The sequence below is a fragment of the Myiozetetes cayanensis genome, unplaced genomic scaffold (assembly GCF_022539395.1).
Source record: "Myiozetetes cayanensis isolate MyiCay16 unplaced genomic scaffold, myiCay2020 scf19, whole genome shotgun sequence".
Lineage (NCBI taxonomy): Eukaryota > Metazoa > Chordata > Aves > Passeriformes > Tyrannidae > Myiozetetes > Myiozetetes cayanensis.
This window is the reverse complement of record NW_026087400.1, coordinates 8,187,208-8,215,075: the sequence shown is the minus strand read 5'-3', so window position 1 is coordinate 8,215,075 and position 27,868 is coordinate 8,187,208. Positions and strand designations below refer to the sequence as shown.

Sequence of the window (27,868 nt, the reverse complement as noted above, 5' to 3'; positions counted from 1 at the left end):
TTCCTGTTTGCAGAGTTAGACGCAGTGTTTCCCTCCCCAGCGTGTTGGATTAAACTCGTCCCTCACACCACCCGTGTCCGTGCCCTGTCATCGCCCCGGGGCTGAGGGCGGGACGGCGCCTCCTCATCTGCCAGCCAGCCCGGCCCGGCTCGGGAGCGCCTCGTTCGGCCCTAAATCCCCCAAAACGGGGCATAAAAACAAGGGATAAACCCGCGGTGCCGGGATGGGGAAGGGCCGGGAATGGGAAGCGCCGGGAGCGGCGCCCGCAGCTCCTCCCGCGGCCGCGCGGGGGCGCTGTGACCCTCCTCCCCGCGCGCTCAGTTGGTACGTCCCCCACCCCCCCCGGCCCCGCCGCGATGGACTCGCCCACCCGAGAAACACCCATGACCACGCCCCCAGCCGGCTGGTTGCTAAGCAACAGTCAACGTCATCTATACGAGCCGGAAGTGCGCAAGGGGGAGGAGAACCCGGAAGTGCGATGGGGTGCGATGGCGGCACCATCCCCAAGCGGCACGAGCTGGTCAAGGGGCCCCGGAAAGTCGAGAAGGTCCGAGGGGGCTCTGAGGGGGGGGCGGGAGGAGGGGAGCGCCATGGGCCGGCCGGCGGCTACCTGTGTGTGGCTGTGGCTGTGGCTGTGGCTGTGGCTGCAGGGGAGGCGCTTTGTGTTCCGGGGGGTTCCACAAGGCCAAGTGCCGGGCCCTGCGCTGGGGTCACAGCGACCCCCGGCAGCTCTCCGGGACAGCGGGGGAGCGGCGGAAGAGCTGGAGGAGGCCCTGGGGGTGCTGCTGAGAACCGAACGGGAGCCCAGGGGGGCAGGAAGGCCAGCAGTGCCTGGGCTGTATCAACAGCGTGGCCGCAGGGCAGGGATTGACCCTCCGTGCTGGGCACTGGGGGGGTCGCAGCTCCAGGGCTGTGTCCAGGTCTGGGCCCCTCACAATAAGAAGGACATTGAGGGGCTGGAGCGTGTCCTGGGAAGGGAACGGAGCTGGGAAGGGGCTGGAGCAGCAGGGACGGCTGAGGGAGCTGGGGGGCTCAGCCTGGAGAAAAGGAGACTCAGGGGGGACCTTCTGGCTCTGCAACTCCCTGACAGGAGTGGGGAGCCGGGGGGGTCGGGCTCTGCTCCCAGGGAACAGGGACAGGACCAGAAGAAACAGCCTCGGGTTTTCCCAGGGAAGGGTCAGGTTGGACATCAGGAGGAATTTCTTCCTGGAAGGGGTGTTCAGGCATTGGAAGGGGCTGCCCAGGGAGGTTTGGAGTCCCCATCCCTGGAGGTGTCTGGGGAAGGACTGTACATGGGGGCTGTGGGACAAGGTGGGGATGGGGTGCAGGTTGGATTCCACGGGCTGGGAGGGCTTTTCCAACCTCAGTGATTCTGGGATTTGCTGCTGAATACAAGGGGGTCAGGGGTCTCCTTAAGGGATGGGGCAGCCACAGCTTGTCTGGGCACCTGTGCCAGGGCCTCCCCACCCTCACAGGGAAGGGTTTCTTCCTCACCTCATTCCATCCAGGGAGTGGAAGTGGTGGCTGACCCAAGTAGGGCTGCGATGTCGCACCAGAGAGAAGAGGGTGGTGGAGAACACGTGGAGAGTGAAAGAGCATGAGGAGGGGACTGGTGGAGGTGACAAAAGTGTAAAAACTGAGTTAGATTTAGGCAGAGAGGCCTCAGGTTCTGTGATGCAGAAATGGGGTCAGTAGGCAGAGGAAGAGCCCCCAAACTGATCAGGAACGTTGCTAAACAGCCTTGCTAAAGTTATTTTATGAATTAATTTACAGTGCAGAAGGTAGGTTTGGTAAGAAACCTGAGGATCTCACGAATGCTTTTGAGTATTACCTGATTCATTCTGTGCTTAAATAATTTGCAAATATAAAAGCTGTTTTAAAATAACGAGTGTTTTTTTTTTGTTCCCTTCAGGTTGACAAAGTTGCTGAGTTGGTGGCCAGGTGGTTCTACTGTGCCCTGAGCCAGGAGAAGCTGCGTCGGCCCATCGTGGCCTGTGAGCTGGGCAGGTAGGGGTGGTCCCACAGGGGGAAAGAAAAATGATAATTAATTAATAATTAAATATTATCGTTAGTGTAAATAGTACAAATATTATAAAAAATAATTTTTAGGTAAATTTAGAAATACAAAAGCCACGGCAATCAAACGTGGTCGCTGGAATTTCGATGTTACAGGTTGTACAACAAAGATGCCATCATTGAGTTTCTGCTGGACAAGTCACCTGATAAGACCCCCATGGAATCTGCATCCCACATCAAGAGCATCAAGGTAAACAGGTTGTGTCTGATCTTAAAAGAGAAATGTTAAAATCAGGAGGGAAAGTTCAGTCATGCTGTAAAACCTCCGTTTGCTTGTGTTCTCACCCTGTAATAAAGTGTTAAAAGTACCAAAACACAAGAGAAAAAATATTAAGGAGTGTTATCATGGCTCCAAATCATTGGTAAAAAGCTCGAGGCCTGCATTTTTATTTTCCAGAATGTGACAGAACTGAACCTTGTGGATAATCCAGCCTGGAGTGGGGATAAGGAGAGTATAAAAGGTGACAAATATGATGACCTGCAGTCTGCACGATTTATCTGCCCTGTGGTGGGGCTGGAGATGAATGGGAGACACAGGTCAGTGCTTCAGGGTCTGCATTTTGGGTTTGGAAGTGAGCACTGTGCCGACCTGAGCACAGAGCAGATATTTGAGTGGATAATGCTGCAAATCATGCACTTACCCCGGCATTTGTGGGGAATGTTTGTCTCTCTTTCAGGAGGGAGTTTAAGAGACCACTGAGTGTCCTTTCATTGCATGTTCAAGAGGAAAGATAAAAGCTGACCCTTTCCTAAATGACTTTAGATGTGTAACAAAGGAGTAGAGGGCAATGTTTGGGGGCCAAACCACAGGACATTGGATGAGACCTCCCTTTGTGTCACATCAAGCACTTAGAATCCCAGCATGGTGTGGGCTGGAAGAGACCTTAAAGATCATCTCAATTCCACCCCCTGCCATGGGCAGGGACACCTTCCACTAGCCCAGGTTGCTCCAAGCCCCATCCAACCTGGCCTTGGACACTTCCAGGGATTGGGCAGCCACAGCTTCTCTGGGCAACCTGTGCCAGGGCCTCCTCACCCTCACAGGGAAGAGTTTCTTCCCAGTATCCCATCTAACCCTGCCCTCTGTCAGTTTGAAGCCATTCCCACTTGTTCTGTCACTCCAGGCCCTTGTGAACTGTCTCTCTGCATCCTTGTAGCTCCTTCAGGCATTGGAAGGCCACAATTAGGTCACCCCAGAGCCAGGGTGAACAATCCCAATTCTCTCAGCCTTCCCTCACAGCAGAGCTGCTCCATTCTCCCTCTGCCTGTGTTTGGACCAGAGTGGAGATGGACTGTGTGTCCATCATAATCCTGCAATAATCTGGGATTTACTGGGCCAGGGCAGAGCATGTCCTCACATCCTGGTTTGGGCAGATCAGCAATTTCTTTGTGTGTTCATCTTAACCCTGGTGGGTGAGATGATGATGGTTCACAGCTTGGTCGTTGCCAAGTATTTCTTCCTCCAGACAGTGATTAGCCAGGAGATTGTGAGGATGGAATAACAAAATAAGTGTTGTGGTTTAATGTACACAATATTTTCCATTCTGGTCTTACGTTGTGCAAACAAATAATAAATTAATTGCCCACTTAAAGGTGCTGATAGTTATAGTAGATGCAAGAACTAGTAAATAAAGTTAGTTGTGTCCTGCTAATGCATTGCAGTATTATCTCTGTGTTCAGTCAGCTTTCTTGGGCTCAGGGTTTCTTAAAATCATTGTGTGTCTCCTCTTTTCTCTGAAGGTTTTGCTTCTTGAGAAACTGTGGCTGTGTGTTCTCTGAACGTGCCCTCAAAGAAATTAAATCAGAAGTTTGTCACAAGGTGAGTTTCTTCAGCTTTAGAAGCAAGGGGGTCACGTGTGACCTCCACAGGTAGATCTATAGGTACAGGTCCATACATACAATGGCATTCACATCCACTACTGTAAAGTGGGGTTTTTAATCTGAATATCCTAATTGAAATGGGACTTGTAAAAGGTCTGTTCTATGATGGCCTGAAGTACTTCTATATGGCCTTTTTAATAAAGTGTTTCTAAGTAGATGTAAAAATGAGATTTGATTTTGCAATAACTACCTTAGAATTTTCTTTTTTTCAAATATTTTTCGCTTTTTAAAAGGGTGTTTGTTTTTTGCTTTGGGATTTTGGGGCTTTTGTTTGGTTGTATTTTCTTCCTGAATGCCCATGGCTTGTGTTTTATCAGTGCCTGCTCTGCGTGCCTAAACTAGCTGTATTTTCAGGTTGTGTTTTGATCCCTGTATTTTTAAAGAGCATCTGGTGCTGTTTTGTTTGGTTTTCTTGGACTGGGGGAAACTCTGTAAAATTCTCAGCAGTTACCTGAATTATTGTAGAAATGGCTAATGCTGACTGCACTTTTGATCTCATTAGATTGGTTTCTTTGTAGCTAAAAGTTGTAAATGCTCTTCTTCTCCCATCACTACCTTTATTATCATCAAGATTTGTGGTGATAGTTGCCACATTTAGAAAGCTATTTTTCAGTGAGCACCCTGATATTGGGTAAAACATAAAGTGTATTTGTATTAAACAAGACCTGCTGCAGGTGATGTGGATTTTTGCTGCTCTCAGTGCTCATTTTGTTTTCTAGAGGATTGCTTTAGGCCTAATGACTTTGTTTCCTCTTGGCAGATCCTAATTTATTTTTAATGAGGTCTTTTGTCTGCATCTAAATTTTGGTTGATAGATGGATGTAACCAGATCATTAGATGCAGGATTGAGATGTTTTGTCCATGGTTTGGTCAGGCTGATAATCTTATAAAAACTAAATGAATCCCACATGTTTTCTGGATGTTTTTAATAATGAGTATTTGGCGTAGGCTCATATTTGCATGCAGCTGGTTTCACAGACATGTGAATTCCTCACAATATTCAGAAGGATGCTTCTAGAAATAATGACGGGATTTAATATCTAGTCTGTCATCTTTATCACTATTGGGTTTTGATGCACAAAGACAGTGGTAACCAGCTGAGATAACATATTTTTAACCCTTTAATTAAGGTCAAAGAGAGATTTGGTTGATCTTTGGGTGTAAACTGATGATGTTCTCATCCAGAATCAAGAAGCGGACTAGACCTCTTCTGAACAGGATCACAGGGAACTGCTTGCTGTGCTTTCTGGTAGGCAGCAGTTTGTTTATATCCAAAGCACTAATTAGCAGCATTCCCCCAGCACATTCTATCTTTAGGCAGCAATGGGACATGCAGTGAAATGAACTAAGGAAGAAATAAAAATGAAGTATTGTATGTGCTCAGATTAGAAACTTTTTATTAATGAATTCTCTTCTGATACATAGTCTGTAATGCAAAACAAATTTAATGTACAGAATGTTTAAATGTTGTGGATTATCGTATATATGCTTATGGTGTATTTTAGGAATTACAGTATGTTTTTTGAACCAAAATCGAGCCTGTGAGATCCAGATGAGCCACAGAATTTTCTTTTTTCCTGGCCACCTTCTGTCTTAATTCTGTGCCCAGATGAGATCAGTGCAAAAAGGATACCCCTTTATTTCACTCTCTCTCAGCCAGCAGGATCTGTGTTTTCACTTCATCCCAGAGGTTTGTAGTGGGTGTGGACTGGAGGAGTGTCAGTTTTGGAACTGCTGTTCCCATCCCCACTCAGGTGGAATTCAGGAAAGCTCCTTCCAAACAAGCTCTTCCTGGGTGTTCACTTTGCCCGTGAGCCCTCGGAGCGGCCTTGCCAGTCTGCTCCACTGTAAACAGCAAGTTTCCCAAAGGACTCTGGCAAGCAAATGCTGTCATGATGCAGTGAAAACATTCCCCAGGGAATACAGAGATCCAGCAGATACCTCACTGCTCAGTTTGCTCCTGCTTTTGCTGTGGCAGCTCATACAAGAAACAGAGGGATCCATTTGGCCAGTGATACGCAAATAAGTGTTTAGGAAAAAGCAGAATGCATTTTGTCTAATTCAAGGAAATGGAAAATACCAAGAGGAAGGATTCAGCATTCCTTGGTTTATCTCGACAGCGCTTGTGTAGTACTGGATTTGGAAGGTTTTATGGAGTCTGGGTACAGGGAGGATGAAGCACTCTTTCTATCAGTTATTCAAAAAAACCATTTTGTCTCAATAGAAACTTGATGTGAAGAGCTAACAATGTAAAATACATGTATTTATCTGCTTTTACTGGAATTGTTAAAAAGGCTGTATTGGTACTAGGGAAAGACACAGGAATAGGAGAGGGACCTGTCGTGGGTGGAGGACTCTTAGTAAAGCAACTGTAATTAATATGTGAGGCCTTTTTCTAAGTCTCTGTTCTTTCTTGCTTCTCATCCTAAGTACCACTACAGTGAAGGATTTAAGTTAAAAAATAACATTAAAATGGGAAAGCTCTAAGGCAAACAAACAGCCACTGTAACAGTGTGGAAAGAGAGAGAGAGAGGTTGTCTCTTGTTGCCTGAAGGGTGAATGCTTTGAACTGTCTTGCCAGAATATAAAGCTTCCTGGACAAAGGTTTTTTGAAAGAGCAATGAGAGTTTTTTAATGGTGGCTTATGTTGGAGACTCAGATTGGTACATGAAATGCTTGAGACAAATTTTGAAGCTTCTGTTTAGATTGAAAAGAGTTGGAAAGGAGCTTTGTCTAAAACAGAGCAACTTATGAATGCAAATAAAACTTGTAATACCTTTTTACACAGAAGTATCTTTTGTTCGAGCCATATTTTTGAGCTTTTGTACAGTCAGAAGGGAAAATTTAAACTATCAATACTAAGTCACATGCAAAAATGTGACTTAATCACATTTCAGTCATCAGGAAGAGAAAAACAACTTTGCTTCCGGATAAAAGTTTGGTGGTGTGTGTTCCGTAGCAGTAGCTCTGGAGATCAGGGGATTTCTGCTGCCTCCTGCTTCCTGTTCTTCAGGAATTACATGTGACATGGAATCTGTCAGTTTAAAACTTGCACTTTTGAGTAAGGTGTTTAATTCTCCAACAGAATACTAAAAATAAAAGAATAAAGAAGTCTCTACTCTTCTTTTTATTCAATGAGATGTTGAAGATTGCAAGTTTGTGATGATTTATATTGGTCTGTAGATTTTGGTGGTGCCCAAATGTTTTGGAGCTCCTGTTATAACTGGCTTCCAGGTTTTTGCATGGGCAGGTTTTGGTGCTGCTAAATTGAAAGTCTGCTACTTGACAAAAATTATACTTTATGCATTATCAATTTGGATGTTGATTCTCTTGTCTCAGAAGTTCCTATTGGTGTAACAGTATCCTAGAGGTGGTTTGGAGATGGGAGAGTGGTTGTTGAATCAGTGGTGGAAGTCCTTCTGGGAGTCACTTTGAAAGTTAAGGACCAGATTACATTTTGAAATGTACTTTCTTGTATCACCTTAAAGTTTATTTTGGAATTGTTTTCAGAGTCCACTAAATACACACTTGAAACAGTACCCTAACTATGAAACTCTGTGCCATATAAAACACTTAATTAAATGTTAAATGTTTAACTTAGATATAGAGCTTCTTGAAACAGAATTTATGCCTGTTATCTTTCAGATAGAGAGTTTACGTGTGCAGTGGGGTACAGAGCACGGTGACTCCTGGAACAGGGTCACTTTGGCATTATCTGCTCTTAGATCAAGTCACCAGAATTAGCAAATGTTGGTTGCTGAAGCCTAAAAGCTGTGATTGATCTCATAACGTGGTAACACAGAATTCACGAAGGCTTTTTGAGTGTGTGTCAAGAATAGAATGTGGTCATGATAATCAGGTTAATGACCTGAATACTATTTCTTACAGACTGAGAATGGTTTAATGATGATTTGCCTAGAATTTTATTTAAAATACAAAATCCTTTAAGGAAGGAGGGTCATGCTGCAATGATTTTCCTAAATCACAGGGGTAAAGTCACACCTAAATTACGCTTTAAGAGGGCTTTTTGTGCACGGTGTTTTCCCCCCAGTTTGGCTGGTTCTATTTCTGCAAAAGGAGCCTCTGTTACATAGTGCCTTGATATTGCATTTCTCCTCCTAATTCAATTCAGAAGTGATACACAACAATTGTTCTGTGTGATGGTGCCAAAGGTAAAAGCAAGATACTGGATTTGCTGCAATGATGGGAATGAGGAACATTCCATTCACGTTTTAAAAGACAACACGGAGTGGATAAATGCTGGCAGTGCCCTTCAGTGGACTGGAGAGAAATTAATTATGAATATTGCTCTGATTTATACGTGCCAGAGACCCATTAGCTTCAGTAATGGTTTTGAGAGTGACTCTCAACAAGCTCAGCTTTTATTTTCCTTTTTTTTCTTCACTATTTCCCTCCATAAAAAGCATCTCCAGCAGTATTTAGCCACAAGATAAGTCCTGGATTATACATGAAACTGAGTACACGCCTTTGGGTTGAGTTTGTAAATAAATAGGGACCAGATGGTCTTTCTTCAGGTTAAAGTTCATTTGAAAGAAATTATGTTTCCGAGAAACTTGTGTGGGAAAATGAGCAGAACAATTCCAGGAACCTGGGAATAAGTTTGTAATAAGAAACTTGCATGTTCTGTTGTTGACTCATTTCATTCATTTGAATATTTTGGCAAAATGCTTAATGTGTAATAAGTTTTCTTGTAAAAACTGAGGGGTGTTTTGGGTGCATATTGAAGCTTTCATCCAGATTGCTTCTGGACATTTAAATGTAATTTGTAGTTTTTTATCAAGTGAGCTCATAAATAACAAGATATATTTTATTATATAGTTTGCATCAGAGTTCATACAAATTAACTGAGAATTTGGATTTACTGGAATGAAACTTTAATCTGCATTCTTGCCAAAATATTTGTTAAGGAGGATGTGCAGTTTGAAGTGACTTCTTACAATTCAGGTTTCTCATAGTCTCTTCCAGTCCCCCAGACCTTTGGAGGTCAGAGTGTAGACAGAGCCTTGTGAGATATTTAATCCCAGGGAAGAGTTGTTATATTGTATGAAAGGCCACGCATATCCTCTGTTTCTTTATATTCCCGTTTGTTGCACAAGTGAAAGGATTAATTTAAGAGTTCTGAGGAGGAAAGAGCAACTCTTGCCTGGAAAAGGGCTGGATCCCTGTTCAACTACTGTTCCCTGGTTTTGCCTGTTGTGTGTTGAAAGTCTCTTTCTTGCTGCAGGACCAGTGAGTGCTGAGTTTGGTCTGCAGAGGTTTTGGGAAATGAGCTGCTTGTCCTGGTTGCTGCCAGGTGTTACCTGCACTTGCTGCAGGCTTTTCCAAGGTTCAGGGGTGTCAGGTACCCCAGGACTGAAGGACAGCCTTTCATTCCGTTTTCTTGTGTTCCCTGGCCTCAAATTTTCCATGTCTCCTTGCCCTAAACTCCTGCAGAGACTCAGAAACAGGGATTTAAGAGATAAACATGCATTGCAGGATCCCTGTGACTCTTCCTGGTACACCCCCCGCTGCTCATTAGGAGCAAAGCCTGGGAAGGGCAGCAGTGATGTTGCCACGCTACACAATGAAATTAGAGAGGCAGCTGGCCACGGGGAAAACAAACAAACCCAAAACCCACAGTAACATGGACTGTGTCTGAAACTGGCAGTTGCTTGTTTACGTACAAGCTCTGAAAATTCATTATGAACTTCCATTATTCAAAACAATCCATTTTGTAATGCACTCAGTAGCCATGACTTTAATTGTGTTCTCCATATTTTATCTTTGTCAAGTAATTACTTCTGCTTTATTATTTTCATACCAGTTAGTCATTCTTTGGCTGTGGACACAAGGAATATTGATTTTTCCAGCTAAATAAGTCACTTAATAGATTATGAACTTCCCCTTGTCCTCAGTAAGTTACAGATTTAGACATGTCATTTCCTTTGAGAATTAACCCATCAGCAGCTGTTACTGTAATAAATAAAACCTGTTTATTGGTAGTACAGGACTGTGCTTTACCCTCATGCTGTAACGCACACAGTGAAGTCTATGGCTAAAAATGTTCCTGGTTTCTGTCAGTATTGTGAACACTTGTTTAGATGTTAGTTAAGCTCAGATGTCCAGCTTCATGTTGAAGTAGCTGTGCTCCTGGAAGCGCCAGTGGTCCTGGATGGGCACCTCAGCCTGGCGCAGCATCCGGAGCCTCAGGCGTCTCTCCAGGCAGTCCATGACCAGGGGGTACTTTGCAGGCTCAAATTTGTTGGCAAACAAATGAGGTGACTCAATAATCCACTGCAAATCCCCTAGTCCGTAGATACAAATGTCTCTGATGTAATGACCTGCAAAGACAAATTGAAGGTGTCTGAAAGCAGCAGAAAGAGGAACTGAAGCATTTTAAAAAGTAGTTTCACTCTGTACTGTCAGCAACAAAGAATACCTTTTGATTCCTTAGAGAGCATCATGGAAATTTAGCTGGAGGATAACAGAGAGTATTATAAAGGCAAGGGTTTGGGTTTGCTTTACCCAAATGGATGCTTGCTACCTCCAGCTGCTTCACTGACATGTTGCTCTGCTTAATATTGTGTCTTGTAGTTGGGCATCTGTTCTGATCTGTCTGGATTACCTGTTCAATCATTCAGTGCTTCACTGAGCTCATCTTACACAGTTACATATTTTCATTATTTCTGCATGCTTTCCATGCGGTCAGCGCTATTCTTTTTTATATGGTTCAGACTGAAGAGATTTAACGCAGTGTTGATGGAAGTACCTGACGAACATTCCTGTCAGGTAAAGCCCCTCCACTAAAAACCGGTCAGGTGAGTTAGTGCTTTGGTAATTGGGGGCTGAGAGAAGGGTTGTCAGTGATGTCTGTGATGTTCTCAAATATATAAAATATCAATAATATTTTATTGTATAAAATACATATTAATATATTAAAAATGTATCAAAAGGTATTGATACTGGTTATAGTGCAGTCATTTACTAGGGTGCCTTGTTTTTGATACTTCCAAAACAAAAGATACGTGACCACTGAGTCACATCTAATAGCTAGCTTAAATAACATGTAATCTCCGGTTAATGCTCATCAGTTAATCAACTGTGAATTCATGATCAACATTCACGGTACCTTTGCAGCCTTTGTGTGAGGATCCTTCTTGATCTTTCCATTTAATGGCTCTTAGGTTTCCTTTCCAGCCTGCATTGGGTGTAGCTCCTGGAGCATCTTTAAAAACATAAGGCTCTGATAAGATTCTTTTCTACTTAATAAAGGGAAAATTTTCATTGCTGTAAACTTTTTTGCTACAGTCACGTTAAGTAATTTATTTGTACATATTTACATAGTAAGAAGAGACATCATTCTCAGCTTTACTGCTTTTTTTATTCTTTAAGACCATGAGCTTTCATGGAGCATAAAAATCCTTTTTAAACAACATTCTTCTAGCCCTGTAGCTCATGGTCTGCACTGTAAATAGTCCTTTTCTGGAATCAAGTTTTGTTTGATGTGACTTTTTCAAAGGGCAGCATCAAGGCTGAAGAAATGCCCGTATTTATGCAATTAAGTGATGTTAAGCTCTGAGCTGGAGCTCAGCACCTCTCCCTACCAGACACTGCTCTGGGCCCAGGGGTTATTCACAGCAGAAATCACAGAATTCTTACCAGGTAAACGGTTCAGGGTGACCCAGTAATGCTCATCCGGGCTGTACGTGTCTCTCGACCACTCAAGCAGATCTTTTGCACGTGCATCAGTCAATGTAAACTCTACAAATTCTTTAGTGAGTACATAATAGGCACTGCCAAAATATATTGTCAAATTATGTGGAGGTTTAGCTTTCATAGTCTTTCCTGGATACAAGTATGGCACTCCAGAATGAACGTATTCTCTGTAACTAAGCTGTGTTCTGTGTTTCATATGAAGTGGCTGGACTATGCCAGGAGTAATATTTTTACCATTCCACTTACTTTTCATGTATTGTATAATTTCTTTATTTGTTTTAAGGGGAAAATCTTGACCACATAGGTTAATAACATAATTCCACTGAACTTTGGAATTAACTAGGTCTCTCATGCAGTTAATATCAGCTTGTAATCTTGAAAATCCGGCATAAACAACATGTTCTCTTTTTGAGGAAATGAAAATATTTTCAAAGCAATTAACGATGTTCTGTACAGCAGTTTTATAATCTCTTGGTGACTTTTCGTCAATATGTATGCAGTAAATATTCTGAGGCATATAAATAGCTCTTAGCAGCTTTACAAACATTTCCAGCTCCTTGTGAATTGTAATAATGTAAGCCAATGAGAAATTTCCTTCTTCATGTGAGAGTGGGCTTGTGATAAAATGCAGAGTCTTCAGAACTGTGGAGCAGCTGCACGAAGTCTGAATGCAGCTCAGTGGTTTGGGTTGGTAGGAGTTCTGACAGAAGTTTCCAATTTTAAAGGCAGCAGGTTTCCCCACAAAAAGAGCTGAACAAAGTTCATCTGGGTAAAAACCACATTCTGCTCTTCTGACATTTAATTTTTGGTCATTTTGCTCTTCAAACAGAGGAACCTTTAGGTAGATGAAGGTGTAGATGAACATACAGACAGCAGTGCACACTAAAAATCTTGATTTCTTTGCATGAAGTGGATTCATCTTCTGTTTTCCAGACACTGTCTTCTCATCATAGTTTAATTAAACATTCAGATTATCTGAAAGGAAAATTAAGACAGAAGGAGAGAACCTTTTTATTTTTTTTTAAATAAATGACATGTTAGTGATGTATTTATAAATGTTGAGATTCCTGCTAGGAGAAACTCTGTGCCTGTGCTGCAGTGTACTGGGAATGGGACTTGCAGAGCCACGAGGCAGCCTTTCCAGGACAATTATCCTAAATTGATACGAAAGAGCCCAAAATGGCTTTGTATTTTCATTGCTTGACCAAGGGGGAGCTTAGCCCATCAGGTAGGAGTTTGTGTGGCAGAAGGTGAGTTCAGTGCCCCAGGAAAGACATGTGAGCACTGTGTGCTGAGGAACAGCTGCTGCTGAGATTTCCTCAAGGCCTGGGAAAACTTGAGATCCGCCAGAGGATCAGAATTCAGTAAATTAAATCAACAGAAAATTTATTAAATAAACAGAAGGAAGAGACTAAAACGTAATCCACAAAATACACTGGGTTTTATCCTTATAAAGTCAGCAAATGTTTCTGTCTATTTGAGAGAGGGTTTGTTTTTTTTTTCCCCTCAGACATCTTTGTATTTGAGTGCTCTGGAAAACAGAACATACGAACAACACTCTTTTCTTATTTTTAGCATATGTGCATACCCTGAGATAAGGACACCACTGCCAGTATTAGCATTCAGAGATAACTGGAACTTACTGCAGTACTGGCACAGGAGCTTTTCCATTGTGTTTTTTACCTTACATCTACCCTGTTGAAGAGTCAGAAGAATCAGGGCGCAGCAGTCCTGAATCCCACAGCAATTACGTGAAGTCTTTATCCTTGAAGCATTTGGTACTGAAATTCCTGGAGAAAATACCAGGGAGAAGGGTCCACCAACTGCCATTAAGCTTAACAGTTTGATTTTAAAAGCTTTTATTTTTATTTTAAAGGTAATTAATTTTCTCGTCTTATATTTGATTATTTTTTTAAAACAAAATTTGCATTTCACCTTGAAATATTTTAGGCTTTGCAGCTGTCAACATGGTTTTCTACAGGAGCAGAAAACAAACATATTTTTATAAAGGTAGTTTCATTACAGGAATGCTCTTATGGTTAGAAGGCGCTGGGTTTTCATTAGAAAGAAGTGGGCAATAATTTTTTTAACAAAAACTCATGTATATATCTCTCTTAAGAATCTGAAAATAAACAGGGCATTGTAGTTAAAGTAGCAATAGGACATACCATTTAAAAAGCATTAAGAACACAGAAATTGACCCAAGAGAGTGGGTATTACCACATTTTTAAGATCTTATTAGGCTGTTGGGAAAGAATGTATTTATCTTTTGGTCCTTACTGGTATGCACTGGATTTCATGCTGGAAGAATGCCTCTTTTCCACTGAGCATTCCACAGAGTGGAGTTGTGTGTTAGGTGGAGGGTTCATCCATTTTCCCTGGATGTTCTGGCAGCAGCTCTTCCGTCTGCGTTGGATGCAAGAAAAACATGACGAAATCAGGTCCCAGAAGAATCATTTTGCCTGAGGAGCCTCCAGCTCCTCAGGGATGCATTTACTGGGTAAACAAGCTTGACAGAAGTATTTCAATCCATTTCAACAAAAAACTTGAGCAAATCAAATCAACCTGTCAATACTGTGCAGAAAGCAGGAGAAAAGGAATGCCACTGGCAGGTGAAAACCAGGATTTTTGCAGTACAAGTGAATCACACCCGTGCTGGATCCTGTGTCAGAGATTTGCATGGAGGGCCATTATGTACCCAGGGGCTGAAACTGGGAGTGTCTGTTAGGGAAGCACTGGTTTTTGTGGACCTGGACTCAGACAAACTGGTCTATTCTGAGGAAATAATTGCAGGGGGAGCTTTGAGATTCCTCAGAATTACTGAATGTCATGAGATCTCTGGTATGTCACAGGGAAGGTTCATTCTGGAGATAACAATTACACTGAAGGCACGGGGCAGCTGTAGAAATACTTGGGATTTTATATCTGCCTAAATATAGAACATTGTACAGAATGACTGTATTTGGCAGGTTTTTTCCTTAAATACCTCTTTGGACAGGTTGCAAAGGATATTTCCCTTGGGAACCTGCTTGTTTCATACACTTAAATTTTTATTACCCTTCAAGTAATAGCTCCCAGGGATGTTTCAGGCTGTTAAGTGTTTACTATGGATTTTTTCCTATTGAACTACGTGGCATCTAGAAACTGTTATTTTATATGGCAGCAGCAAAGTACACAAACACCCCATTATCAGGTAAGAAGCAGCAATTCCTCTCCAGTGTTAACATGTTTATGGGGAATGACTGAATGATGGAGCCTGGCCTACAAGAACAGAATTGGACATCTTTCAGCGAGCTGAAAGCGATGCCTCTCTGGTAGTGTTTTACCAGATTTAGAGCTGGGATTGCAGCTGTTAGTCCCACTGCAGACAGAATTTGTCCTTTAGCAGAATCCTCTAGGCAAGGACCATGTTCCCAGGTTTCCTCCTGCCCTTGAGGAGCAAGGGATCCTGTTGGGAATGTCTGCTGTCCAGGCATAACCCAGTTTGTGACGATCTTGCCTTTTAGTCTTATTATGCAAGAGTGCCATTACAGGTAATTTTTTGTTAGCAGAATGTCTCTCTGAACAGCCTTTTTTATGTTACACTTAGGTTTTCTAAATATGGAGGACAAAAGTTGTATCAATTTTTAGAAAACAGAGTAGTGTGTGACATTCTTAAAAAAAGAAAAGAAAAATAAACATTTTTGTAGGGGTTTTCAAGCACCTCTGTGGCTGCTTTTATGGATATTACTTAACAGAAAAAATTTTGTAAGCCTAAGCTCCTGCATCACAATTGACAAGGTAAACTCTAGAGAAAATTGGAATTATGATTATGCTTGGAAAAAGCCTGTGAAATGTCATCTCAGCTCATCCAGACCCCATTAGCACATCCTTGACTGTGCATTTCATAGGAAAAACTCGTTTTGCATTTGGCTGTTTCTTCTTGCCACTGAATTTTGGACTGTATCACTGCACCTCGAAATAGTCTGTTTTCTCTGTACTCTTTGTATTTGCTTCATATGACTTCGTAATTTAGTGAAACAAATGACCAGGGAATGCTTCATCTTCTAACAAAATGGTAAAAAGGCACTAACTCTATTTCCATATCTTTTTATATCTGTGTTTGTTTGCTTGGAAGTTGTTTATGTAGGCATTAGTGTAGATAGTTTATAAACAGGGGATACTTTAAGAACTTAATGTTAAAATCAGCAGGTTTAACTGCTTTTTCCTTTGCTTTGTGTTTTGTTTAAGCCTGGGTCGGGATGCGAGTCTGCTTTGGGTTCTGAAATGCATCGACTAAAAACATTTCTTCATCAAACCCAGTTAATACTGCCTTAGAAATTTTAAAATATTATTTTAAAAATACTGCATTACAGTTTACCAATGCATATTCAGATTTACAGAGTTTTACTGTTGATCTTTGCTATTTTTCCTGTTTCGTTTTCTTTGTACATTTGACCTCGTAATAATGCAAAAACAAATACTATGAAAGCTATTTAAACCCTTAAGTTATAGGGCTGTAAAAAAATTAAGTTGCTTCCATAAGCATAATTATTGTGATTTTTTATAATACAAACAATTAGTAGTAATGACCTCCATCGTCCTGTGCATCTGTGACAAGGTAAAGAAGAAAAGAAAAGAATCTATGAACCACATTGCAGATTTGAGTGAAGTGGTCTTGAAGTGAAAATACCTGTCACTTTACATAGATTAAAACATGTTTCTAGTAAAGGAAAAGCAAAAGACTGAATCCTACAGTCTAACTGATGCAGTCTTACCTTGTCCAAAATTAGCCAGGAGACGGCAGCATAATAAAAATAAATCCCGGGTCTCCTTGTCCTTCAGCAGGAGTCGGTGTCCCTCATCCTGCGGCTTGTGGAGATCCCTCGGCGAGGGGGTTAAACATTAACGGGGATTGTTTTCATTTCGACTTCCCTCTGACTCCCCGCAATGTTTAGCATATTTATCCTGCAGCAAAGCTCCCTGCCCTCAGAGGCGTCCTTTGCTTCGCAGAAATGAGAGAAAACTTCCCATTCTTGTTGAAATCAGCCGTGCGGGTCTGGGGAGGACATTGCTGACGATTCTGAAGAATCGCTTTGCCCCAGAGCCTTTAACCCCGCACCTCACTGAGCATGGGGATGGAGAACTGGGAACCAGCCTCCTCCTCCTCCGCCTCCCCCAAGTCCTTAACTCTTTGCCTGCTGAAACTTTCCAGTTTGTACCAAATAACTACAGCTGGGAACTGCCTCTGGGCATTTAAACTGGAAGCGTAAATGAAAGGTCTCCTCCGTCACAAACTGAATGCTTGTTGTTACTGCCTTTATAAAGGTTCTTACGGTTTTAATAAGTGACGAGTTAGCGGCTTGGATTTACTGGAATTAGGAGGCTTTGGGGTTCTAGAAATGAGTGAGAAGGATGGTGTGTTTTGGACATGTTTTGATAAAAATAGCGCGCTGCTCAGAAATAAATAGGAAACCTCAAAGTAAATTAAGGCACAGTATGACAGGTACAAAATAATCATTGACTTAAGCTTTGTAAATAGTGGCTTTGGCTTGGACTGCTTTTGTAGTCAATGCTGCAACTCCTGAGTGAAAGTTCCTGTTCTGTGAATTGGTTTGTGGGAGACTTTCCACTCGTCCCAAGTTGCCCTTTCCTCTCTGACCTGTTGTTTGTCTGGGTGGGACAGCAGTATCAGAAGTCATGTTCAACAAATCTTACACTACTGATCTTTTAATGGAAAACTATGTCTCTTAGAACATGTTTTAGTTAACTGTGACAAAAGACAATAATCTTTAATACATCAGTTTGTGTGGCTGGGAAATGAACAGTGATATGGTCTGTGGATGTTCAGTCTCTGTGTTTGTTCAGTCCTCAATAGCTGCCCTGTTTAATGAGTAATTTTGCTATTTCTTTTTCTAGTTAAACAGATTATATTTATACCAAAGCTAATCTACCTGTTACAGCTCATAATACCTTTATTGTTCTTAATATTTCAAATTTTTGGGGATGGATTTGGTTTGGTTTTTTGAGGAGTTGATTTGTGTGTGTATATGTATGTATGTATGTACACATGGACTGTATAGGGTGCATAAATTTATGAGTATCAGAATTTGAAGACTGATCATACCTGCACCCCTTTAAATAATTCCTTGATGCAACGGTGTTAAGCCATTTATATATAAAAAGTTTTGAACATGCTTCTATAATTGAACCCCACAAGGGCTTTTAGACCAAAATTGTGCTGCTTGTGCAGTATCTCCTTCCTCCTTAACATCCTACTCTTCAGTTACAGATTAAATCTTGGATTTGCATCTGCAAACTGCTCCTCTAATGCTGTGTCCATTGCAGAACAGTTTACGTGTTCAGTCTTATTTAGGAATGTCTTCTATTCAAGGTGCTAAGAACTACAGCAAGCACCTTTGTATATATTTAAAGTCCCAAGATATACAAGGTACAGCAGGGGAGAACCTGTGATACCATAAAACAATATCTCTACCCCACAAGACCTTAATTAATCCAAAGGAACAGCCCTTCTGGATTTGCAAAACTGAAATTTCTTTCTGCTTTTTGTCTCATTATCAAAATGTCAGGATAAAAAAACTTTCCTTTTTTAGCATGAAGGGATAGTGAGCTTTTTACAAAATCAGAATTAAAGCTTTACATCCAACAGAACTGACATTTGATGCCCTGTATGATGCAACAGCAAATAGTCCCTACAGGATTTAGTGAAATCCGGGAAGGTGAAGATGATTCTGTGCCTACAACTTGCTGTACTTAAAGTATATTTGGAAGGGGATGGTCTCTGTGATTTAATCCAACTGTTGTCATGGCAAAAAATACCTGTTTCAGGGAATGGAAATAAAACACTGTCTATATTTCCCTGTTTCTTGTAAATACTTTTCACTTTTGAACAATTCCACCTGTGTTTTCCAGATGGGAACCTGGATTCGCTTGCTCTTTCAAAATGCAACGTTTATTGAAATTAGAGTCCTAATGGCAGAATATGCTTTTTAAATGCTCTATGAGGAACACCCCACAAAAAATGAATGTGTGGGACTTCTTTAGAATCAAATCAGCTGCCAGTTGCTCCTGCCTGAGTATGAAGACTGTCTTGATTTTGTAGACATCTCCCTCACAAGTGTCTGAGATCATTCCAGGCTGGTGTTTCTAACACTGGCTCATTGAGTAGGAATGGAAAAATTTGGGCTACTCACCCATTTCTTGTGTATGACTTACTATTCTGCCTGATTTACTTACTGTGCCTCTCTCTAACCCTTTTTTCTCCTTCATAATCTCTGACCACTTGTGTACAGGTTCAGTCTGTAAACTGTGCTCAGCACTTGAGCACACTGTGGACAAAGTACTGCCCATATGTCCTTTCATTTGTTTAATTCCTACTGCAAATACATGAGTAACCTTTCTAAACCTTTGTTCAGAAAACAGAAGAGTAATGACAGAGGCAGGATTATAAACTAATCTTGCAGATTAACAGAAAGCTTCTGGATTTAACAAAATAACAAAAAAAACACCACCCCAAAACAACCAACCAAACAAAAAAGCCACCAAAACAAAGTAAAAGGAAATTGAGATCTTAGAAAAGAAAACATCACAGTCAAATGTGCTGGTGCACCAAGTGATTGAAAATGTGCACAGTGAAACATCTGTGTCTTCAACCATGAAACAAATATGGAATTACATGAAGCACATTACATCCATTATCCAGATTAATTTCTGAAAGTACTTTGAAACTTGGGAGTGTTTGATAATTCAGATGAAGGACAGTGAGACACTAAGGCAAGGTGAATGAGTTATTCTGGTTTTATGACCTCTTTTTATCCCTATAGTAATATACTAATAAATTGTTGTTGTTGTTGTTACTGTTGGTATTATTATTTATTTATTTATTCAAAAGAAATCAAAACCTCCAAGTTCCTGGTGCTGTCAGTTCTACATGTACAGGAATAACACTAACTACTTTGTTTAAGTACATTTATGGCAGTAAAACAACCCATGAATAGAAAATACCCTATAGGACCCTTTTTAATGAAAAAAAAAAAAAAGAAGAATTAGTTAAGAGTGCTGTTTATAAGAGATAGAGAAATAAATACACAATTTCCATTGCCATTTGAAATGAAAAGATGTATTAGACTGTATTAAAAGAGAAAGAGCACAGTATTAATTTTGACAAGGTTCACCAGCATAAAAATCTGGAAAGCAACACTAATTTTGCTCTGGTTTTGTTTTATTTTTTTCCACAAAGTGTGGTGTTCCCTTCCAAGAGGAAGATGTGATTGTCCTTAATGGTAACAAGGAAGATGTGGAAGTGTTGAAGAAAAGGATGGAGGACAGAAGACTTAAAAGTAAATTAGAAAAGGTAATATTTTCATACATTATTTAATACGAAATTGAAATAATTCTCATCTGCAGTGCAATCTGCTCTTAAATTTGCTAATCTTTATGCAGATGGAAGACTTTACACAGTGAGCTGTGTTGTATTTAAGCACTACTTTAAAAAGTAATAGGGTTGTGTGTGTGTTTTGCCAGTGACATACTGAAGTTGTATGCACTGAAAGTTTCTTCTGACCAGCAGGCAGTGCCCAGTGCTCTGGAAATCACTGAATTCAGTGCTGTGGGTAACATGGACAATGTGCCAGCCATACTTCAGGGTTTTCTTGACATTAATTAATTCTAATAATGATCTGCATCATCCCTGTATTTCATATGGTAGTTCCTGGTGACAGGAGCAGTTTTTTAATCTCCAAGTCTTCTATTGGCCACACAAACACAATATTGGGATCTGTACATTCCTGGTGTGATGCTGTAGGACCACAGTATGGAAATTTTGTTATGTTTCGTGGTTCTCACAGTCCTCAGCAATTAATGCAATGCTCATTCCCCCCATACTGTTGAGATCTTTGCATTTTTTATCTGACCAGGCCAAATACAGTGGAAATAAAGTCATTGCAGCTCTATGTACACTCTGCTGTGTAACTACTCCTCTGTGGAGTATTAGTAGTTCTGTGGTACTGAGCAGTCCAATGACACTTCTGCAATGGGAATTTTTTCAGCCTTGCTGTTTTTTCCTGACCTACCATTGCTGTTGTGGAGGATGACAAAGCAAACAAAACCTTCAGTGCTGACTCAGGCCAGGTGCAGACAGACTTAGCTGAATCTCAAGAACATGAATCATTGTCTGACACTTGCAGCAGCTGAGACTTTAGATGGAGGTTGATCATCTCACCCCTGTTACTGCCCTAGATTGTGTCTGCTGTAGATTGCGTGGCATGCAAATATTTTCCTAGTTTGTTTTAAAACAAATACTTGTTTACTTGCCAGTGAGCATATGATTCTTTCTCATCATAAGACCTTTATTCATCTGTGCCAGGACAGGATCCTTGGGCCTGGGCAATACATCAAAAGGCTGGTTATCCATAGAAATCCCGCTGTTCTGTTTCCACTCTTTCATAGCCCCTACATGTCATGTCCTATAGCTTCTGGCATAAAAGCAAAAATCTCATGATGTATCTTCAGATGATTTTTCTTTTTTTTTTCCCCTCAGTACTTAGTACTTAAATGTTTTTTTTTTAAAGTACAGATAATTTGATGATAGACTATTGCAGATCTCAGCAGATGAGGGCTCAGCCCCAAAAGCAGTGATTGCTTGCACTTGATTTTCTTTAAGAAGGTGGTCCTAGCAAAGCGTGTATAGCTTTGGGTCAGATAATTTGGAATAGTCTGAAAGCTGGTGCTGTCCCCAACTTCTGCACAGCAAAGAGATACCTGAGTGTGTTGAGCAGTCCTGGCTTTTACAGTGACAGCACAGACACTGTAGTGGCAGCCAAAAGAACACCATGCCTTGGTCCTGGGGCTCTCTGGGCCTTGGGTGAATATGCAAATGTTCTGTGGAGACTTACATTACAGGCAGGGACAAGATTTGCCAATCTCTCAGCATTTCATCCTCAAGTTCTGATGTTGCTGTCCCAGATGGTCTCTGCAGCAAAAACCAGTCTCTGTCATTGGCACCATTCACTCTGATCTGAGACCTGGGAGCTCCAGTCCCAGTAGCAGAGGACAATTTCCAGTTTGTTGGCACAGATTTCTTCCTCAGTTACTGCAGAGCAGGCTAAGTGGACCCACTGTATGAGGAATAGGAAACACAAACTCCTTTTCTTTATCCCCATGAGACAAAACTTCAGGAAGATGCACCAGCACTAGTATAAAAAATTATTCGAGCTCAACTATGCCACATGTGCCCATGATGAAGGGTATCTATACTTTATATTATACATAAAGAATATATGCATTCATACATTTACAACCATCTCGTGGTTCAGATGCCAGATACTGGGAAGTAAATTTTCTTTGTAAATCCACCCATAACAAAAAGGTGGAAGCACCTGCACAGAGGTTTTTCAGATACCCTGAAGGACAGCGTTGGCCAGGGCTTGGAGCAACCTGGTGTGGTGGAAGGTGTCCCTGCCCATGGCAGGGGGTGGAACAAGATGAGCTTTAAGGTCCTTTCCATCCCAAACCATTCCATGATTCTGTGACACCAGGAGAGCCAAGTTTGCTTTCAGAGCCATAACCCTCTGCCACCACCTCCTGGCTCAGCTTTGCAGCAGCATTTGCAGTGGCATTTTTTCCCTCAAGCATTAATCCTTTGCTTCACAGCGTGGGTTCTTCTAGTTTTTATAACAGAATTAAATAGATTTATTTCCTTTGAGTTTGTGCAGCTGTCTTGAAACATGTACACCATTCTGAATGTATCCAGCCACCTTTTGTGATAACAATGCTAAGGACTGTTTTAATACATCTTTTTTTTCAGCTTAGCATTTATGTAATCAAAGCCAGTAGTGGGATTCTTATTGCTGTAGTTTGGGGTTTTCTGTAGTTTTTAATCTGGAAACACATAAATTAATTTGGAAAATTTGCTGCATAGATGCTTTTAAAAAATTTAGATCAACTATTTGCATCTTTTCTTCCCAAGCAATCGAGCAACAAAGGACCCTTTTGCAGGTTAGCCAGGAGGGATTTTTTCTCAGCTAAATAAAATTAAGTGGATATGAGATGCAGGATTCTTCTGGAATTTTTATAGAAAATATATTGATTACAGTTAACTGTGTCCTGTTTAATGTTGTGCAATTTACTGTCCTGCTGTGTGGGTTCAGAGTATCAGATAATCTTAATGATAATAACACACACCCCTGCAAAGTATGAAAACCAAAATACCAAATCCAGGCAAAACCAGTTTGGGCCTACAGAGTTTTCTTTAATGTAACTCCAGGGTTCCCAAGATTATTCGTTTTTCCATGTAGAAATAATACAAAAAATGTGGAAGGAAGAGTTCCACTGTGTAAGACATAAAAATGTACTAAATGAAATTGTGTGTCTATCAAATACAAGTTGGGAATTGTAGATCCTTTCAGGATGTTACCAGGACTCTGCTTGTGTTGTTTCAGAAATCAAAGAAATGCAAGTCAGCAGGATCAGCTTCTCAGCAAGAGGCCAGTGAAGGTAAAATCACAGCTCCAAATTCTGTGTCACCTTCTGAGTCAGGAAGCAAATTCATAAGTTAATTTTTTTTTGTTCTTTCCTCTTTTTTTTTTTTTTTTTTATTTTAAGATGCTCCAGGTCCCTCAAAAGCTATGAATGGAAAGGATTTTATCAGTTCCAACTCTGGAGAAAAGAGACAGATTGTCTTCACCAAAAGCTCAGGTTAGTGTTAATTCTTTAATCTCAATGCAAAAAATGTGAACAGATTTGCTTATTTATGTAATTCTAATATTGCTTTAAGTTGGTGGGTACCATCCTGAAGGAATGAAATTAGAGATCTGCTTATTGTCTGGGAGGTAGTAGAGGAAAATTAATAGTTTCTTGAGGTACAAGTGGTCAAGAAATACATTCTGGCAGTTTATTTTGGTGAAGTATATGAAAAATTTCTGGTTACTTGACTTGTAGTCATCCTTTTTAGCTGCTAATTTGCTGTGTGTCCCTGGGAGTAGTGGAATATAATTCAGGATGCACTTATGTACCTACAGCAGCCTTGCAGCCAGGAGTAAACTTGGCAGCCCTTTAGTCCAAAGGATGGTGCCCTCTCTTTATTTAATAATTTGAAGAATATGAACGTGTTTAAATGATAAACTGTGGGAGAAATTCCATCTGCAGTGCCTGACCTGCCCTCTAGTGTCTGCTTTTATTCAGGATAGGCTTTTAAAAATACTTAATTCCACATAATTTTAATTGCTCTTGGATGTTTAGCAGCCTTGGAATTCTAACAATGTTTAATAATTTTTATTTTCTGAGGGTGTAAAAGAAAAAAAAAATATATGCTTTCTGAAATGTCAGGTCATTGGTTTCTGTTTCTGGCAGCAGTTACATTGACCAGCAAGAAGTAAAGGGAGAGAGGGAAAATAAAGGACAATCCATGAGGAATGCCAGTGGCACAGGAATGAATTTGTGAACACGGCACCCTGAGGGTTCTGGACTTGCAGCACAGTCATTCTTTCAAATCCAATGCTTGGTAATGCTTTCCAGACAACCACTGGTGGCATTACAAGCAACATTCTCTGAATCTGAAAGGGTCTCATCTGCGAGGATTTAGGATTGCACATACAATTCCTGTGAGCAGAAGGCAGCTCAGTGCTTTTTCAGACAGGCTCCCCACAGCTATTTACAAGTTGTTGTTCCTAAATTAAACTATGGATGTTGAGTTTCTGCAGACTTCTCTGTTCATTTCTTTGCACCAGAGACTTGGCTTGTGCTTTTTCAAATACCACCCTGCAACTTGGGAGAAGATTCAATAGTTGTTAAGAAAGAGAGGGTTTGTTTTTTTTGCAGCAGTAATATAATCCACTGATAGAAATGGTATCAGAAATAGAGGGATGGGCATTTTCCTACTACAAATATAAAATGGTGCAGGCCATTGTTACTGTTCATAAATGACTTTGCAAAGAATAAAGGGAGGAGAGAGATTCTCTCCTGGGGAAGGTATGTGACAAGTTTAGCTTTTGGCATTTGATAGCTGATTTCTAAACAATACTGCAGGGTGGTGGGATGCTTTCATGTTTCTGAAGGCTAGAGCTCAGAGCCATTTTTCACTTAGAGAAATAAATGTTGTCAGTACTGAATTGCAGTGCAAGGGATTTACACAAGTGAGAAAGAATTCCTCTTTCAAGACTTCTAAGTGAATTTGAGTGTGAATCCCAAAAGCCGTTGAGTACAATTTGAGATATTTATGATGGAACTCAAAAATGTAGGTATTTCATCTCTGTACATTATTTTTAAAATACTGGTTTTCGTCTCTATTGAGGTACTTTTATCAATTTTAAGCTGTTATTCATGCTTCACTCTGTTCCTTTTCCTCTCTCAGAAAATGGAAATTCACCTGTCCCAGCAAAAGTCAATAAGGCTCCTTCTGCTACTACGAAGAGACCCATTGCAGACAGCGAGGAGAAGTCGGAGGCGTACAAATCTATTTTTACAACACACAGCTCAGCAAAACGTTCAAAGGAGGAGTGTTCCAATTGGGTTACTCACACAGCTTACTATTTCTGAAACAATGAGCAGCCTGATTGGAACATCCACTGCTGCTTTCCTCCCCAGGGCTTTTTCTGTGCAACTCCGATACTTTTGTCGTAATCCGATATTATCTGGAATTACTCGGTTTGGAAGCTGTTTATAAACTTGCTAATAACTAATGAACCTGTGTTAGTTGCAACTTCTGTTAAAGAAGAAATAGATCTCCAGGATCCATGTTGTAGCAGCAGACCTCGTTCTAAAATTGATTTTTTTGCACAGAAATTTTTCTTTTCTCCTTCCAGTTGGGTGTTGTTGTCCTTAGTCACACTGGCTGTGTCCTCAGGAGGGGGAAGGGGAGAAGTTCCTGCCTGCTCTTCTCCTCTGCTGATGTAATTATAGTTTCCAAAGTATTAGTACAGAATTCAAACTTTCTGCAACTTTCTGAGAGCGAAAAGAGCAATAATGCTTTTTTTTTCTGTGAAGCTAACTGGGCCCTTGGTAGAACTAGTGTATGATCCTAAAAGACTCTGTAGGTATTTTCAAATCATTTACCTTTTGACAGAATATATGAGAGCACAATCATGAAAGTGTTTGTGCAGCATTTTTCTTATGCATATTGTTGTAGCCTGTTTTCAGTAGCAGAGTGTATTCACTTGTAAATCTTATCATTAAATATGAGCCTGTAAAAGGCTGTTGTTTTCCCAGCAAGATTTTGGGGATTTCTTCTGTGGGTGTGTGGCTTGAAATTGGAAGTATCAGGTGGGAGTTTGTTTCCTTTTGTCAGAGGATCAGGATACAGTGGAACAAAAGTATGAGATTCTTTACTTTTCTGCTGAGACACAGAGGTTCTGTGGCCATCTCTAAAAAGCAATTTGCCATTCTGAATTTGCACATTGCTTTATTTTCTGACCTAAAATTCTGAACAGCAAACAGCTGTTTGACTGTTGTTACAGAAAGATGCTCAGCATAGTGTGTCACCCAGTTCTGCTTTCATATTTATGCTTTTTATCCCTTTGGCATTGATTTAAATAAAACCTGTTCTTGTCACATGACCATAGCATTCACGTTCAGTTGAACAGATATGTAAGTGCATTTTTTGTCAGTTAGAGCAATTTTTTATGGGCTTTCCTTTAGCCATTTTAGTCTTAGCTTTCTCCCCAAATGCAGGAATCCGTTTAAAATGTTCATGTTCCGTTGCAATAATTTAGTGGCTGAATATTTGAATCCAATAAATGAAATTAATAATAAAATAAATAAATAAATCAATACATGAAATGACCAGAGGGAGGGATGGAAGTTTTTCACCTTCCTTTCTCCCTCTTTTAAAATTGAAATATGCTTTTATAATCTTGACACCAAGTAACCAGATAGAAATGCAGAAATTAGGAGGCTTTTAAAACCCCTGCATCATGTTACCTTGTTCTCTTTGTGTGTGAAAATTATTAATTATCCTCATAATTAATTTTTAAAAGTGTCCCCATTTATAATTGGGCAACAGTTAATTGAAGATTCAAGTGCTGTGTTGATATTTGCATAGGTGGTCTCTGTGATTCAAGCAAGTTGAATGAAACTGCTGGGATTTTATTATTATTTTGATAGGTATAATTAAAAATTGGCTTGTTGTAGAATTTATATGGTGGTAAGAATTTTTGTTTTCCAAAGCTGTGAATGCACATATACATCACATCAAACACTTTGAGGTTTACTGGAGCTCCCAGGAAGCCACATTTTGTATGCATGTCTAGGAATCAGCTTTGTTCTCCCTGTTCTGTATTCTTTTCATTACTAGCCTTTATTATTTGTTGCTTACAGATAATGAAATTACTGCACTAACAGGTGTACCACAGTAGGTCCTTTGTTTGCAGTATAATTGTTTGACAGTCCATGTTAAAGTCCTATTAGTGTTTTAAAGGAGTGTGCTTTTCTTCTAGTTATAATTCCTAAGGAGAATTAAATTAATGCTTTTCATTTAGCCATTACTTTACTAAAGAAGTAGCAAAATATTTAAAATTATTTCTTACTAATACATCAGGCAGAGTCCAGCTCCTGGTATAACAGACTTTCCTGCCCGTTGGGCCATGATAGTGACTTCTTTTTTGAGTCTGGTTTGCTCAGCTATTAAAATAAGTTCATGATTGGCATGATTTGGTTAATGTACAGATTCTTCCTATCCCCTTGAGTTTATTACTTTGTGCTGTGTCACTCTGGGAGGGTTGTGTCCAATATTCCACCATCCTGATGTGGTGGATGGAGTTCTTAAAACGTTCATGGTTTGTAGAAGTGTTGGCAGTGACTGCTGAGGGCTTTTCTTTCCCTTTTCAGAAAACCAGCAGTGAAGGAATGTGATATATTGCTGGCATGTGATGCAATTCCTGGCCACAATTGACTGTTGTTAGTGTAAAACAGAGGAGCCCAAACTGACACTTGTGCTGTTGGCCGGGATTGGCAGCGGGGACTGGAACGTTGACTTGGCAAGTTTTAATGGATTCAAGTGAATAGTTTGCTGGAGGATGTTTGCTTTGTTGTGGTTTGGTTTTTGTTGGGGAGGGCAATTTAATTTTCTTTTAATGTAGGTGAATTTGAATGTTGGTGAAAGTTGAAAACTGAGAAGTCTTAGAATCTGAAACCTGTATTTTTTGAGATGCCATATAAGTGTCCTGCAGCACTGCATCTATGTGTCTGTTCCAGGGAATTCACA

The 27,868-nt window shown here is 40.6% G+C and overlaps 2 protein-coding genes across 3 annotated transcripts; one reads left to right on the top strand and one right to left on the bottom strand.

Moving 5' to 3' along the window:
* The first annotated feature begins 404 nt into the window (after positions 1-404).
* Positions 405-26,802, top strand: RTF2 (replication termination factor 2). The gene is made up of 9 exons (XM_050314130.1): positions 405-547; positions 1,913-2,007; positions 2,173-2,266; positions 2,474-2,613; positions 3,817-3,895; positions 19,913-20,026; positions 23,112-23,166; positions 23,275-23,367; positions 25,022-26,802. Exons 1-9 carry the CDS (start codon positions 479-481, stop codon positions 25,204-25,206), a joined length of 924 nt encoding a protein of 307 aa, XP_050170087.1. The 5' UTR covers positions 405-478; the 3' UTR covers positions 25,207-26,802.
* Positions 9,937-16,902, bottom strand: LOC126639381 (beta-1,3-galactosyl-O-glycosyl-glycoprotein beta-1,6-N-acetylglucosaminyltransferase 7-like). 2 transcript variants are annotated; one of them, XM_050314126.1, is made up of 6 exons: positions 16,431-16,902; positions 13,954-14,079; positions 13,357-13,463; positions 11,617-12,648; positions 11,087-11,182; positions 9,937-10,298 (listed from the first exon to the last, which is right to left on the bottom strand). In XM_050314126.1, exons 4-6 carry the CDS (start codon positions 12,590-12,592, stop codon positions 10,072-10,074), a joined length of 1,299 nt encoding a protein of 432 aa, XP_050170083.1. In that variant the 5' UTR covers positions 12,593-12,648; positions 13,357-13,463; positions 13,954-14,079; positions 16,431-16,902; the 3' UTR covers positions 9,937-10,071. The 2 variants fall into 2 exon arrangements, with proteins under 2 accessions (XP_050170083.1, XP_050170084.1); XM_050314127.1 differs by lacking the exon at positions 13,357-13,463.
* Positions 26,803-27,868: the final 1,066 nt, after the last annotated feature.